The 15,589-nt window shown below is 52.0% G+C and overlaps 1 protein-coding gene across 8 annotated transcripts in view; it reads right to left on the reverse strand.

Annotated features, from left to right (window-relative positions):
- LOC140393941 (tubby protein homolog) overlaps positions 1–15,589 on the reverse strand; it is a 217,893-nt gene that overhangs the window by 82,590 nt on the left and 119,714 nt on the right. For 4 of the 8 annotated variants that reach the window (XM_072480612.1, XM_072480614.1, XM_072480608.1 and 1 more), the window contains one exon: positions 3,565–3,726. The exons of 3 other annotated variants lie outside the window; for them this stretch is intronic. In XM_072480612.1, coding sequence (XP_072336713.1) covers positions 3,565–3,726 — 162 coding nt within the window. The remainder of the gene's footprint in view (positions 1–3,564; positions 3,727–15,589) is intronic. One more of the 8 variants, XM_072480610.1, reaches the window with a different exon arrangement.

Genomic DNA, 15,589 nt, shown 5'->3' on the forward strand with positions numbered 1-15,589 from the left:
CAGGGATCTCTCTACTGAGGAGTTTCCTGACAGGGATCTCTCTACTGAGGAGTTTCCTGAGAGGGATCGCTCTTCTGATGAGCTTCCTGACAGGGATCTCTCTTCTGAGGAGCTTCCTGACAGGGATCTCTCTACTGAGGCGCTTTCTGCCAGGGATCTCTCTTCTGGGGCATTTTCCGTAGGGGGTCTCTGTATTTAGGGTGTTTCTGTGGGGGGTCTCTGGTGGTGAGGTGGTGGGGAGTCTGGTGGGGGTGGGGTGGGAGGGTCTTGCATTGAGGGAGGGGATTGTGACCTCCGATGGATTTTGGGGGCAACTCCCTTAAAGAGTTACCCCCTTGGCCCACCGTGAGGTCCACCGCATCAGGGCTACGTTTGTCAGAACCAGTAGGAATTCTCACCCACGTGATACCCAGCCCAGAGTACCAGAGAATATAATGATGTGTTGGGTTCAGATGTTATTAGAATAGGGTTTGTAGTGGTATGATGGGTACAGATGTCATTAGTAAAACATTTGTTATGATGTGTTGGGTACAGATGTTATTAGTATAGGGTTTGTTGTGGTGGGTTGGGTACAGATGTTCATAGAATCATCGAATTTACAGTGCAAAAGGAGACCATTCGGCCCATTGAGTCTGCACCGGCCCCTGGAAAGAGCACCCTACTTAAGCCCACACCTCCACCCTAGCCCCGTAACCCAGTAACCCCACCTAACCTTTATAGACACTCAGGGCAAGTTATCATGGCCAATTCACCTAACCTATACATCTTTGGACTGTAGGAGGAAACTGGAGCACCCGGAGGAAACCCACGCAGACACGGGGAGAACGTGCAGACAGTGACCCAAGCCGGGAATTGAACCTGGGATCATGGAGCTGTGAAGCAGCAGTGCTAACCACTGTGCTACCGTGCCACCCATTATTAGTATAGGGTTTGTTGTGATGTGTTGTGTAAAGTAAGTAAAGTCGCCAGAGTCCTAGATGACCATAGACAGCTTTCCTCTATGAGGGGGAGAGTTGACTGGTGGTGATTTAAGTTGAGAATCACCACACCTCAGGCGAGGGCCAAGGTTGAGCTGGTACAGGAATGGAAGCCGTGCTGCTGGCCTCGCTATCCATCATGAACCAGCTGTCCATCCAACTGAGTTAAACCTGCTCACTGTGTTGTGTACACATGTTATAAGTAGAGCGTTTGATGCAATGTGTTGGGTACAGAAGTTATTAGTACTGGGTTTGCTGTGTTATGTTGGGTACAGACGTTATTTAGCATAAGACAGGTTGATAAGATGTGGGGGGTGGGGTTTAATATATATTAAGAAAGACAAGAAAGTGAGAAATGATAAAAGATAGTTAAACTGAAATGGGATGAAAATAAATGGGTCGAGGTGGGGTAGAGCTAATCATCTGAAGTTGTTGAATTCGATGTTCAGGCCGGAAGACTGTAGCGTGCCTAACCGGAAGATGAGATGTTGTTCCTCCAGTTTGCCTTCAGCTTCACTGGAACATTGTAGCAGGCCAAGGACAGACAAGGGATCAGGGTCTTTTGTTAAAATGGCAAGCAACGGGAAGGTCAGGGTCCTGAATGCGCACAGACCGAAGATGCACAGCAAAGCGATCACCCAGTCTGCATTTGGTCTCTCCGATATAGAGGAGACCACATTGGGAGCAGCGAATGCAATAGACCAAATTGGAAGAGATGCAAGTGAAACGCTGCTTAACCTGGAATGAGTGTTTTGGGCCTGGGATGTTAAGCATGGAAGACGTAAAAGGGCAGGTGTTACACCTTCTGCGATTGCATGGGAAGGTGCCATGGGTGATGGGAGAGGTACTGGGTATGGTGGAGGAAGATTATCTTGGAGGGAACGGTCTCTGTGGAATGCTGACAGAGGGAGTGAAGGGAAGATGTGTTTGGTGGTGACATCACGCTGGAGTTGGCGAAAATGGCGGAGGATTATGCTTTGCATATGGAGGCTGGTGGGATGAAATGTGAGAACGAGGGGGACTCTATCCTTGTTCTGGGAGGGAGGGGAGGGGACGAGGGTAGTGGCGCAAGAGATGGACTGCACACTTTTGAGGGCCCTGTCACATCTACATCTATCACAGTTCACCCTCTGATTTAGCACTCTTTCCCTTTGGTTTCTGTGGCCATTAGCACCCGGTTTCCCTGGGTTTTGGGGGTTATGACTCATCTTTCATTCTCACTCCACAGTATAAATATTTCCCCCTTTCTCTGTCTGTTAGCTTTGACAAAGAGTTGTTGGACTTGAAACGTTAGTTCTTTTCTCTCCCTACAGACCTGCTGGGATTTTACTTTGTTTGTTGTGATGTGTTGGGTGCAGATGTTATTAGTATAGGGTTTGTTGCAACATGTTGGTACCGATGTTGTAGAATAGGGGTTGCGTGCAAGTGTAATGAAATGAAATGAAAATCGCCAATTGTCAGAAGTAGACTTTAAGTGAAGTTACTATGAAAAGCCCCTAGTCGCCACATTCCAGCGCCTGTTTGGGGAGGCTGGTACGGGAATTGAACCCGCGCTGCTGCCCTTCCTTGGTCAGCTTTAAAAGCCAACTATTTAGTCCTGTGCTAAACCTGCCCCTTCGTGTAGACGAAGCACTTGGGCCTAAATTCCTCTGGGTTCCTCCAACCTCATTCTCTCATCCTGACAGGAAACTGCTGGAACCTCATCAAAAATAGCAGCGATCAAACTGCATTGTTCCTGGGAACTTGCTGCCTTTTTTGGGAAGGGCCAAATCTCTGGAAATATGGAGGTGCTGCGTTGTTGGAGTTGCAATCATTCTGCTGGAATGTTAAACCGAGGCCTGGTTTGTGTAAAAGATCACATGGTACTATTTGAAGAAGAGGAAGGGAATTTTCCTCCATGTCCTGGCGAATATTCATATCTCAACCAACATCAGTAAAACAGATTATTTGCTGATAATCACATTGAATTGATTTTGTGCAAATTGGCTGCTGCTTATCACTGAATACACTTCAAAAATACTTCATTGGTTGCAAAGCATTTTGGTATGATCTGAGAACATAAAAGAGGCTATATTAATCCAAGTTCCTTCTTTCATAGATTATCATAGTGGAGGCGGTGTTGCAATGTTACTGTCACTGGACAAGTAATCCAAAGACCCAGGGTAATGCTCTGGGACCCATGTTTGAATTGCAACCACAGCAAAAAATTGAATTCAATAAAGAAAAGTTAAAAGATTAAAAGTCCAGTAATGACCATGAAACCTTTGCCGATTGTTGCAAAGGTGCACCGGGTTCACTGATGCCCTTTAGAGAAGGAAATCTGCCATCCTTAGCTGGTCTGACCTACAAGTGACTCCAGACCCACACATCAATGTGGTTGACTCTGAAATGTCCTTGCAAGCCACTGAAGGACAATTAGGGATGGGCAATAAATGCTGGCCTAACTGCGATACCCACATTCCCTAAATGAATGAAAATAAATGTTGTGGTATAGATAATACACACATTGTGGTTAATTTTCTAAATTGTGACATATAGAGTAATGTACGGTGTTGGATCTGGCCCTTTGTGTGTGTGGCTGATGTACCTTGTTTTTTGGATACTTTATCCACAGTGAAATAGGATGCAGGGTTCTCCTTCTTCTTCTTGGGGTCTTTGATGAACTTGGCGTACGGGTCTTTCTCTGGTTCCGGATCTTCTGGATCAGCCTTTGGTTTCTTTTTCCTTGGCTTCTTTTCTGCGGCATCTTCTTGTGTTTGCGTGCACATTCGGATGAGAGAAAGCAAGCATTGTCATTGGTGAGAGACTTCCAGGACAATCAAAGAGGAATCTGCGGAGCAGGGCGGCACCGGACCTACCATCTGGGATTGGAGAACTACTGAGGATCTGTGCGGGCGGGCTCAGGGGGTTAGGAATGATGATGGTAGCCGATAGACACACATTGAGGAAAGGTTTGATAAGCACTGACTGAGGATCTAAATAAAGCGTGAGCTCAGAAGCACTGGGTAGAGATCAAACACATTGTTATATATATGGGTAAACACGCTGTTCATCTCTGTGAGCTCTGTGCACACTAAAAAATAAACGCATAAATTCTGTTATGTTAATTAAACATTAACTTTTGAAAAAAATTAGTAATACTGAAAGGAGGTGAAGCTCCCTCCTCTAACAAATAATTTGTAAGCCAGCTCCATCTCCGTGACTCTCCGTACCATTTTTATCCAACCCTCACTGAAATACTTTGTTTTCTGTTCTAACGTTGGATTATCGCGGAATCGTTCACCTGCCCACTCCCTTCGCAGGCACTGCAGCCTTCCACACCTTGTTTCTTAATTTCAGAATTCCAGCATTTACAGCTTCCCCTCTGGCCTTCTTTTCTCTCGCGCGGCATTTGTCACAGGGTTTCATGCCTCTACACGATGGAGTAGATCACTGCATGGAAATGTCGAATATACTACAAATGGGATTGGGGAGGAGCAGGTGAGAATTCCTGTGGTCACTGTGGGGTAAGACATCACTCATCTGTGAGCCGGGCTTTCCTCCTCGCCGCATAACTATCCATCTACTCCACATTCACCGATGTAACAAGTCACTGGTGCAGAATCTAGAATGTTACAGCATGGAATGAGGCCATTCACTCCATCATATGCTGGTTCATTGAAGGAGCTTCTCCAATATATCTTACTACCATGCTGTTTTCCCAAATCGCTGTATTTTTTTGGTTCCTTTTGAAGTATGTGGTATTATCAGGTATTGCTGTACCTAAGAGGCACATGACCATTGGTTAAACCTAGGAGTTTACCATTGGCTGTTGTTACGTAGCTCCGCCTTGACAAGCAGAGTATTAGAAACGGTGCCGTCCCAGCAGCCTTCACTTTCTGTACCGAAGCTGCTGGGTAACAAGTTCTAGTCGACTAAAGCCTTCAGTTATGAAATCACTTAGTCTTGAGTGTAATTGATCGTGCATCAATTTAATCAATGAGACTTAAGCTGGAAGGATGGATCTCCGAATCAAACCGGAGTGCCTACAACTCAGCCCCCACGCGGAGAACTCGGCTGCAATATTTGAACACTGGCTGGCGTGCTTTAAAGGCTACCTCGAGACGGCCGGAGGCACCCCCTCAGGAGAACAGAAAATGCATCTCCTGCGCTTAAGGGTCAGCCCTGGGATCTACACCCTTATCGAGGAGGCGGAGGACTATGATGCCGCGATCGAACTGTTAGAAGGACATTATATCCGTCCTGTAAATCAGGTCTACGCACGTCACCTGCTTGCAACTAGACGGCAAAGCCCCGGGGAATCGTTGGAGGATTTCTACCGGGCGCAACTGGTGCTGGGCCGAAACTGTGGCTGCCCGTAAGTTTTGGGGAGCGAGCACACGGAACTTTTAATCAGGATGCCTTCGTAGCAGGTATGAGCTCCTCAGCGATCCGCCAAAGCCTCCTAGAAAAGGACACCCTGAGACTTAGAGAGGCACGGGCCCTGGCAGGGTCCATGGACATAGCCTCCCAAAACGCGCAGTCCTATGCGCCCGACCGCGCGGCGGCCCCCTGGGCTGCGTGGCACCCCGCAGTGGCAGCCCCACAGACCTTCTCCCTGACCCCGCAGGCCAGCACTGCGAGACGGTACGCTAACGCCGCCGGGCCCCGCTGTTTCTTCTGCGGGCAGGCGAATCATCCCCGCCCGCGCTGCCCGGCCCGCACCGCCACCTGCAATGGGTGCGGCAAGAAGGGCCACTTTGTGGGAATCTGCCAGGCCCGCACCGTGGCCACGGTGTCCAGCGACTCCAGACCGCCGCAGCAACCCCCCCTTCAGGCCCCGGCCGGCCAGCGCTCACCACCACCCCCCTATCCTAGGGCCACGTGCGACCCATCTTGCCCCCCGGACACCACGCTGGACAGGTGAGCGCCGCCATTTTGTCAATCCCCGCCGCCATCTTGTCCATCCCTGGCCACCATGTACGACCCATGGGCGACGCCATCTTGGATGGGACCCCAGGCCCCCAGCACGGCCGACTACACGCTGCCCAATCAGAACTCGCATCTGCTTCATCTGGCCTCGGTGACACTGGATCAAAGTTGACCTCGGACACTCGCAACAGCAACAACGACGGTCTTCATCAACGGCCACGAGACGTCTTGCCTGATTGACTCTGGGAGCACGGAAAGCTTTGTTCACCCCAACACGGTAAGGCGCTGTTCACTTGTTACCCACCCTGTAAACCAAAGGATCTCCCTGGCCTCTGGGTCATACTCGGTGGAGATAAAGGGGTTCTGCCTAGCGAATCTCACTGTCCAAGGCAGGAGATTCAACAATTTCCGCCTTTATGTCCTGCCGCACCTCTGCGCGGCTACACTCCTGGGGTTGGACTTCCAATGTAACTTGCAAAGCCTGACCTTTAAATTCGGGAGTCCTATACCCCCCCTTACTGTCTGCGGCCTCGCGATCCTTAAGGTCGACCCGCCTTCCCTGTTTGCGAACCTCACCCCGGATTGCAAACCCATCGCTGATGTGTTGGGTGCTTTGAGATACAGACGAACCAACACGGTTGCGATTGGTACAACGCAGTTTAATTCTGTTAAACTATTTATACAACAAACTTGGTCCTCAGCACGTGGTGACTGTGTGAGTGTCTGGCTTTGAGGTCCTTGCCGTGTGCCGTCTCCTAATGGACTGCCCAGGAAGTGTTGTGTTTCTTGTTTTGTACTGTGTATGCTCTTGTCTGTGATTGGCTGTCGTGTTATGTGTGCTAATTGGTCCATTGCTCTGTCTATCATTATGTATGTGTTTATGTGCTGTGATGTTCTCTTGAATATCATGACATCCCCCCTTTTTTTACAAGATTATGTGCCTACGTGGTTATAAATAGAAATGTGTCCTGAGTGCAGCTAAATGTGTGTGTGCGGAATATTTACAGCATGTACATGGGGCTTAACTATATACAAGGGACGATGTCGGGTGTGACATGCTAACGAGGTTGTACCATAACAAAAAGAAACAACGTGGAAATGTGGAACGATAAAACGAATGCCTGTAATGAGAAAAGCATAGACATGTTAAAACAGTGGTTGCAAGAGTTCAACATGTAAACAGTCTCATAAGTCCAGTCTAGTAGGTGGGCGACGAATTCGGGTTGACCGCCTCAAGGCTGGGTCGGGAACCACCGACTGAGGTGCGGGCCTGGCCACGGGCGGCGACGGAAGGGGCATGGTAGCAGGCAGCTCCACGAAGTCACTATCAGGAACCACAGGAGGACACGGTATCAGTGTAAGGTTTTGTTGTGAGCGTGGAAGTAGGCGAAGAGCCCGGCAATTGCGCCTACGCACGGAACAATCAGGCATGTGTACCAGGAACGAGCGGGGAGCCACGCGTCGGAGAACTTCGGCAGGTGCTGACCAGCCACCTTCTGGTAGGTGGATGCGGACGTCGTCTCCAGGGGCCAGGGCGGGAAGATAAGTTTCCCGTATGTCATACGATCGCTTCTGGTGACCGCGCTGCAGTTGCATCCTATGCAGTACCGGAGCATGGTCTATTGTTGGTGCCATGATGGAAGGCACAGTGGTTCTGAGGGCGCGACCCATCAGCAGCTGTGCTGGTGAGAGACCAGTGGCGAGTGGGGCCGAGCGATAGGCCAGCAGGGCGAGGCAGAAGTCCGACCTGGCAGCAGCAGCCTTGCAGAGGAGCCGCTTGACAATGTGAACGCCCTTCTCAGCCTTTCCATTTGACTGGGGGGTGCGGCGGGCTGGACGTCACGTGAGTGAAGCCATACGAGACAGCAAACGATGACCATTCCTGGCTGGCGAAACAGGGCCCACTGTCCGACATGACAGTCATCGGAATGCCGTGGCGGGCAAAGGTGTCTTTGCAAGCCCTGATGACAGCAGATGACGTCAAATCGTGCAGGCGTATGGCTTCTGGGTAGTTTGAGAAGTAGTCAACTATGATGGCATAGTCCCTGTCGAGCGCGTGAAATAGGTCCACACCCACCTTCGCCCAGGGGGACGTCACCAGCTCATGGGGCAGAAGCGTTTCGGGAGGTTGCGCCGGCTGAAACCTTTGGCAGGTTGTACAGTTGAGCACCATGTTGGCAATATCGTCACTGATGCCCGCCCAGTATACCGCCTCTCGGGCCCTCCGTCTGCACTTCTCGACCCCCAGGTGGCCTTCATGTAGTTGGTCAAGAATCAGCTTGTGCATGCTGTGCGGAATCACAATCCGGTCCAGCTTCAGAAGGACACCATCAATGACGGCCAGGTCATCTCGGACAGTGTAGAACTGCGGGCACTGCCCTTTGAGCCACCCTCCCGTCATGTGGCGCATCACATGCTGTAGAAGGGGGTCGGCCGCAGTCTCTCGGCGAATACGGGCCAGACTGGAGTCGTCAGCTGGCAGATTTGCCGATGTGAAGGCCACCTGCGCCTCGACCTGACATACGAACACCTCCGAATCTGGCGGCGTGCTCACTGCCCTGGATAGGGCATCCGCAACGATGAGTTCCTTCCCTGGGGTGTAGACCAGTTGGAAGTCGTACCTCCTGAGTTTAAGTAGGACGCGCTGGAGGCGAGGGGTCATCTCGTTCAGGTCCTTGTTTATTATGCTGACCAGGGGGCGGTGGTCCTTTTCGACAGTGAACCGGGGAAGACCATATACATAATCATGGAACTTGTCTAAACCTGTTAGCAAACCCAGGCACTCCTTTTTCGATTTGCACGTAGCGCTGCTCTGTGGGGGTCATGGCCCGCGATGCATAGGCAACTGGGGCCCATGATGCCGTGTCATCCCGCTGCAGGAGCACTGCTCCAATGCCGGATTGGCTGGCATCAGTTGAGATTTTGGTGGCACGAGACGTGTCAAAGAACGCCAATACCGGTGCAGTGGTGAGTTTGCGTTTGAGCTCCTCCCATTCCAGCTGGTGTGTGTGTTGCCACTGGAACTCTGTGGACTTTTTAACGAGGTGGCGCAGAGCCGTCATGTGGGAGGCAAGGTTGGGAATGAACTTCCCCAGGAAGTTGACCATGCCAAGGAAGCGTAGCACTGCTTTCTTGTTTGCCGGCTGCGGCATGGCTGTGATGGCGCTCACCTTGTCTGCATCCGGACGGACCCCTGACCGGGAGATATGGTCCCCCAGGAACTTGAACTCGGTCTGGCAAAGGAACGCTTGGCTCGTTGAGGCGCAGGCCGTTTTCCCGTATGCGGGCAAAAACGCGTTGGAGACGATATATGTGCTCCTGTGGTGTGGTGGACCAGATGATGACGTCATCCACGTATACGCGCACCCCTTCGATGCCTTCCATCATCTGCTCCATGATCCTATGAAAGACTTCGGATGCCGAGATGATGCCAAATGGCATCCGGTTGTAGCAGAACCTGCCGAAAGGGGTGTTGAAGGTGCATAGCTTTCGGCTGGAGGGATCGAGTTGGATCTGCCAAAACAACTTAGAAGCATCCAGTTTCGTAATTATTTTCACCTGGTCCATTTCACTCGTGATCTCCTCCCGTTTGGTTATGGGATAATGTTCCCTCATGATATTATTATTGAGGTCTTTGGGGTCAATACAGATACGGAGCTCGCCGGAGGGCTTCTTGACACACACCATGGAGCTGACCGACGGCGTGGGCTCCGTGACCCTGGATAGGACCCCTTGGTCCTGGAGATCCTGCAGCTGCTGCTTGAGGCGGTCTTTAAGTGGCGCAGGAACCCTGCATGGTGCGTGAATGACCGGGATGACGCGGGTTTGAGGCAAATTCGGTAGGTGTATGGCAGTGTTCCCATCCCCTCGAATGCCTCCTGGTTGTGGGCGAGGAGCGGTTGGGGCTGTGCGTTGAACTCTGCATCCGGGAAGTCAGATGTGCCGCCTGGAGAGAGAGAGAGTGAACTTGTTGCACGAGGTGGAGAGCCTTGCTAACCTGTGCGCCCAGCAGGGAGTCCTTCGATGACTATCTCGAACGAGAGTGTGGCCGTGTGTGTGTTGTGTGTCACCTGGAACTGGCAGGATCCCATAGCCGGGATAACGTTCCCGTTGTAGTCGACCATTCTGCACCGGGACGGCCGGATTGGTGATCTGACCTTCATGGCGTAGAAGGCTGACCATGCTATGAGGTTGGTGGAGGCGCCAGTGTCCAGACGGAAAGTGATCGGTTGACCGTCAGGGTGGCACACCTTTCATCGCCCGGATTGATTGTGTTGACCCGGTTCCCATCAATGACCGCAACCCGGATGGCATCTTGATCATCTGTGTCATCAGTTTGGATGTCGTAATGTGGAGGCTGAATGGTCCGCACGTTCCTGTCAGGTTGTCGGAGATGCGGAAGATCAACAGGTTGAGCTGCTCGACAGTAAGCAGGGTAGTGGCCCACCTTGCCACAGCGTAGGCATTGTCGGGTTTTTGCGGGACATTGCCCTTTTACATGTGCAGCTCCACAGTTGCCGCACGTCGTGACGTCATGGCGTTCGTTACGCCACTGCGCATGCGCAGTTCGGTCTTGTGCGAGCGTGCCTGCGCATCACGTCCCTCAGTGTTGCCGTAGGTTTTGGCATGCACAAGGCCTCGAAAAGCGTGCAAAACGGCCGTCCTCGTCCGGGCCGCGGGCCGGGAGAAACTCGATCCCCTGGACCCGTTCGGCCTCGTGGGTCGCCTGGCTCTCCGATCCGGTCGCGTAGGACCCCCTCCGCGCCGAATTGGTCGCCTGAAATTGGGCAGAGCGGCTAGTCGCGTTCTCATGCAGGACACAGGCTTCAACTGCAGATGCTAAGGTCAGGCCTTTTATTTTTAGAAGCTGCTGGCGTAGGCCACTGGAGGCAACGCCAAAAGCGATCTGGTCCCGGATCATGGATATCTGAGGTGGTGTCGTGACCGCAGGACTGCGCGAGTATGCGGAGCTGCATCAGGAAGGACTGAAAGAGCTCATCCTTACCTTGCAGGCGCTTCTGGAAGACATACCTCTCAAACCTCTCATTGACTTCAACGTTGAAGTGTTGGTCGAGCGTGAGGAGGACCGTGTCATACCTAGATTTGTCCTCGCCTTCCGCGAACACCAGGGAGTTGTATACATGGATGGCGTGCTGACCTGCGGTGGTGAGGAGGATGGCAATCATCCTTTTGTCCGAGGCGCCCTGTTTTTCGTTGGCTTCCATAAAGAGCTCAAAGCGCTGCTTAAAGAGCATCCAATTTATGCCCAGGTTCCCAGCGACTTGCAATGGCTGCGTCGTGTTGACGGTGTCCATGGCACAGGATGGCAGATTTGTGGGTAGGTTTCGATTCACTTCTGGTACCATGATATGTTGGGTGCTCTGAGATACAGACGAACCAACACGGTTGCGATTGGTACAACACAGTTTTATTCTGTTAAACTATTTATACAACAGACTTGGTACTCAGCACGTGGTGACTGTGTGAGTGTCTGGTTTTGAGGTCCTTGCCCTGTGCCGTCTCCTAATGGACTGCCCAGGACGTGTTGTGTTTCTTGTTTTGTACTGTGTATGCTCTCGTCTGTGATTGGCTGTCGTGTTATGTGTTCTAATTGGTCCGTTGCTCTGTCTATCATTATGTAGGTGTTTATGTGCTGTGATGTTCTCTTGAATATCATGACAGTCGCCACCAGGAGCAGATGGCACAGTCCCCAGGACCGGACCTTCATCAGGTCAGAGGTCCAAAGGCTGCTGAGGGAACGGGTCATCAAAGCGAGCAACAGTCCCTGGAGAGCTCAAGTAGTGGTGGTAAAGACCGGGGAGGAACATAGGATGGTCATTGACTACAGTCAGACCATCAACAGGTTTACGCAGCTGGACGCGTACCCTCTCCCCCGTATAGCCGACCTGGTAAACAGGATCGCGCAATACAAGGTCTTCTCCACGGTGGATCTCAAGTCCGCCTACCACCAGTTACCCCTCCGTAATAGTGACCGCAAGTACACTGCCTTCGAAGCAGATGGGCGGCTCTAAGAATTTTTAAGAGTTCCCTTTGGTGTCACTAATGGGGTCTCGGTCTTCCAGCGAGAGATGGACCGAATGGTTGACCGGCACGGCTTACGCGCAACGTTCCTGTATCTGGATAACGTCACCATCTGCGGCCATGACCAGCAGGACCACGACACCAACCTCCGCAAATTTCTCCAGACCGCGAAAATCCTTAACTTAACGTACAATAAGGATAAATGCGTGTTTAGCACCGACCGTCTAGCCATTCTAGGCTACGTAGTGCGAAATGGAGTTGTAGGCCTTGACCCTGAGCGCATGCGCCCCCTTATGGAGTTCCCCCTCCCTCACTGCCCCAAGGCCCTGAAGCGCTGCATCGGGTTTTTCAGCTATTACACACAGTCGGTCCCGAACTACGCAGACAAAGCCCGACCCCTAATCCAGTCCACAACCTTCCCCCTGTTGACGGAGGCCCGCCAGGCCTTCAGCCGCATCAAAGCAGACATTGCAAAGGCCACGATGCGCGCCATCGACGGGTCCCTCCCCTTCCAGGTCGAGAGTGATGCGTCTGACGTAGCTCTGGCGGCCACCCTCAACCAAGCGGGCAGACCCGTGGCCTTCTTCTCACATACCCTCCATGCTTCCGAAATTCGCCATTCCTCGGTCAAAAAAGAGGCACAAGCCATAGTTGAAGCTGTGAGACATTGGAGGCATTACCTGGCCGGCAGAAGATTCACTCTCCTCACGGACCAACGGTCGGTTGCTTTCATGTTCAATAATGCACAGCGGGCCAAGATTAAAAGCGACAAGATCTTGCGGTGGAGGATAGATCTCTCTACCTTCAACTACAAGATCTTGTACGGTCCGGGGAAGCCAAACGAGCCTCCTGATGCCCTGTCCCGCGGCACGTGTGCCACTGCACAAGTGGACCGCCTCCGAGCCCTCCTCGAGGACCTATGCCACCCGGGGGTCACTCGTTTCTTCCACTTCATCAAGACCCGCAACCTACTCCATCGAGGAGGGCAGGACGGCCACCAGGGACTGCCAAATCTGCACGCAGTGCAAACTACACTTCTACCGGCCAGAGAGGGTGCACCTGATAAAAGCTTCCTGTCCCTTTGAACGCCTCAGCATGGATTTCAAAGGCCCCCTCCCCTCCACCGACCGCAACACGTATTTCCTGAACGTGATTGACGAGTACTCCCGGTTCCCGTTTGCCATCCCCTGCCCAGACATGACCGCAACCACCATCATCAAGGCCCTCCAGGGTATCTTTACACTGTTCGGTTTCCCCGCGTACATACACAGTGATAGGGGGTCCTCCTTTATGAGCGACGAACTGCGTCAATTCCTGCTCAGCAGGGGCATTGCCTCAAGCAGGACGACCAGTTGCAACCCCCGGGGAAACGGACAGGTGGAGAGGGAGAACGTAACGGTCTGGAAGACTGTCCGACTGGCCCTACTGTCCGACTGGCCCTACGGTCCAGGAATCTCCCAGTCTCCCGCTGGCAAGAAGTCCCGCCGGTGGCCCTCCACGCAAACACGGGGAGAATGTGCAAACTGCACACGGACAGTGACCCAGAGCCGGGATCGAACCTGGGACCTCGGCGCTGTGAGGCGACCGTGCACACTTGCGCCACCGTGCTGCCCTCACAATTCACAATGCTGAGGATGTATTGGAATTTAATACGTACTTTTTCCCATTCTTAGTAATGTTACGTTGGGTGTTCTGGATCCGTGGAACACATACAAGTCACCAACACTTGAAATAGTGCAACACTATTTTATTGAATCATTTTTAAAAAAAGAATATTTTTTTTAATTAAAGTTTTGCAAAGTTTTTCACAATAAATAGTAATAATCCTAACACAGCAAAATAGAGTGAACATTAACACCGCTCAACAGCAGCAGCTCTGTACACTTGGCAAAATTATTTACACACATAAGTAGGCATCTGTTCGTGGTGTTGTCGTCCCTTGCTTCTCCCAGATGGAGTTCGCTGCCGTTGTCGTCTCGTTTTATTGAATCGTTCACTGTTTAACATACTCTGACTGTGGGTTAACACGATACTAGCTTTTGCCTTGTCCTAACCAGTCGATGCACTCAGCACATGGTGAATGTCAGTGTTGCAGGCTGTGAGCACTGTCCTCCTTGCTAGCTGCTACTCGAATGAGCGGGAACTCTGATGTCCCCTGTCGTTATAGGGCGTGTGCTCTAACTGGTGATTGGCTGTGGTGTTGTGTGTGTTGATTGGTCCCACTGTGTGTCCATCAGTGTGTGTCTGCACCATGATATACTGCTGTAGATTATGACATCCCCCCTTTTATAAAAAATGTACCTGTGTGGCAATAAATAGTATATTGTGAGAATGTCCCTGACTACGTGTGTGCGAAATATTTACAGGACTATGTACATGAGAACTAAACTATTTACATGGGAAGGTGCCTGGTGCAGAAAAACAGTGTGTCACAAGAATAACGAGATGAACACTATATACAAACCACGTAAATGATTAAACGGAAGAACAGAACAAATCAGAAAGTCCATAAGTCCACAAAGTTCATAAATTAAGTCTCTGAGGTGGGTGATGAATTCTGGTTGACCGCCTCAAGGGTGGGTCGGGAGCCGCCGGCTGAGGAGCGGGCTGGACTGCGTCAGAGGAGGAGGATGCAGAGTGACCGGGATCTCTGCATAGTCCATGGCAGGGTCAGCAGGAGGGCAAGGTGACAGTGGAGGATCACGTAGCGAGCGCGGAACGAGACGAAGGGCACGTCGATTGCGGTGCAGAATGGAGCCATCCGGTAGATGAACCAGGAACGAGCGGGGGGCCACCTGCCGAAGAACCACAGCGGTTGCAGACCTGCCACCATCCGGAAGATGGATGCGGACGTTGTCATCTGGAGCCAGAGCAGGGAGATCAGCTGCACGGGAGTCATGAGCCGCCTTGTGCTGTGCACGAGACAGCTGCATCCGTCGAAGGACCGGAACGTGGTCGAGGTCTGGGACATGAAAGGACGGCACCGTCGTCCTCAGGGTGCGACCAATGAGCAGCTGGGCTGGCGACAGGCCAGTGGACAGTGGGGCGGAGCGATAGGCCAACAAGGCGAGGTAGAAATCGGACCCAGCATTGGCTGCCTTGCAGAGGAGCCGTTTGACTATGTGGACGCCCTTCTCCGCTTTGCCGTTGGATTGGGGGTACAGGGGACTGGACGTCACTTGTGCAAAATTGTACCGCCTAGCAAAGTTGGACCATTCCTGGCTGGCGAAGCAGGGCCATTGTCCAACATCACCGTGAGTGGGATGCCGTGTCGAGCAAAGGTGTCCTTACAGGCACGGATGACTGCAGCTGATGTCATGTCGTGCAGCCGTATCACCTCCGGGTAATTTGAAAAGTAGTCCACAATCAGGACATAGTCTCTACCCAGCGCATGGAACAGGTCGATGCCCACCTTGGTCCAAGGTGACGTGACCAACTCATGGGGCTGCAGGGTCTCACGTGGTTGGGCTGGCTGGAAGCGCTGACAAGTGGGGCAGTTGAGCACTGTGTTGGCTATGTCGTCATTAATGCCAGGCCAGTACACTGCCTCTCGGGCCCATCGGCGGCACTTTTCCACACCAAGATGGCCCTCGTGTAGCTGTTCCAGGACGAGCTGGCGCATGCTATGCGGGATGACAATACAGTCCAGTTTCAGAAGA

The sequence above is a fragment of the Scyliorhinus torazame genome, chromosome 17 (assembly GCF_047496885.1).
Source record: "Scyliorhinus torazame isolate Kashiwa2021f chromosome 17, sScyTor2.1, whole genome shotgun sequence".
NCBI lineage: Eukaryota > Metazoa > Chordata > Chondrichthyes > Carcharhiniformes > Scyliorhinidae > Scyliorhinus > Scyliorhinus torazame.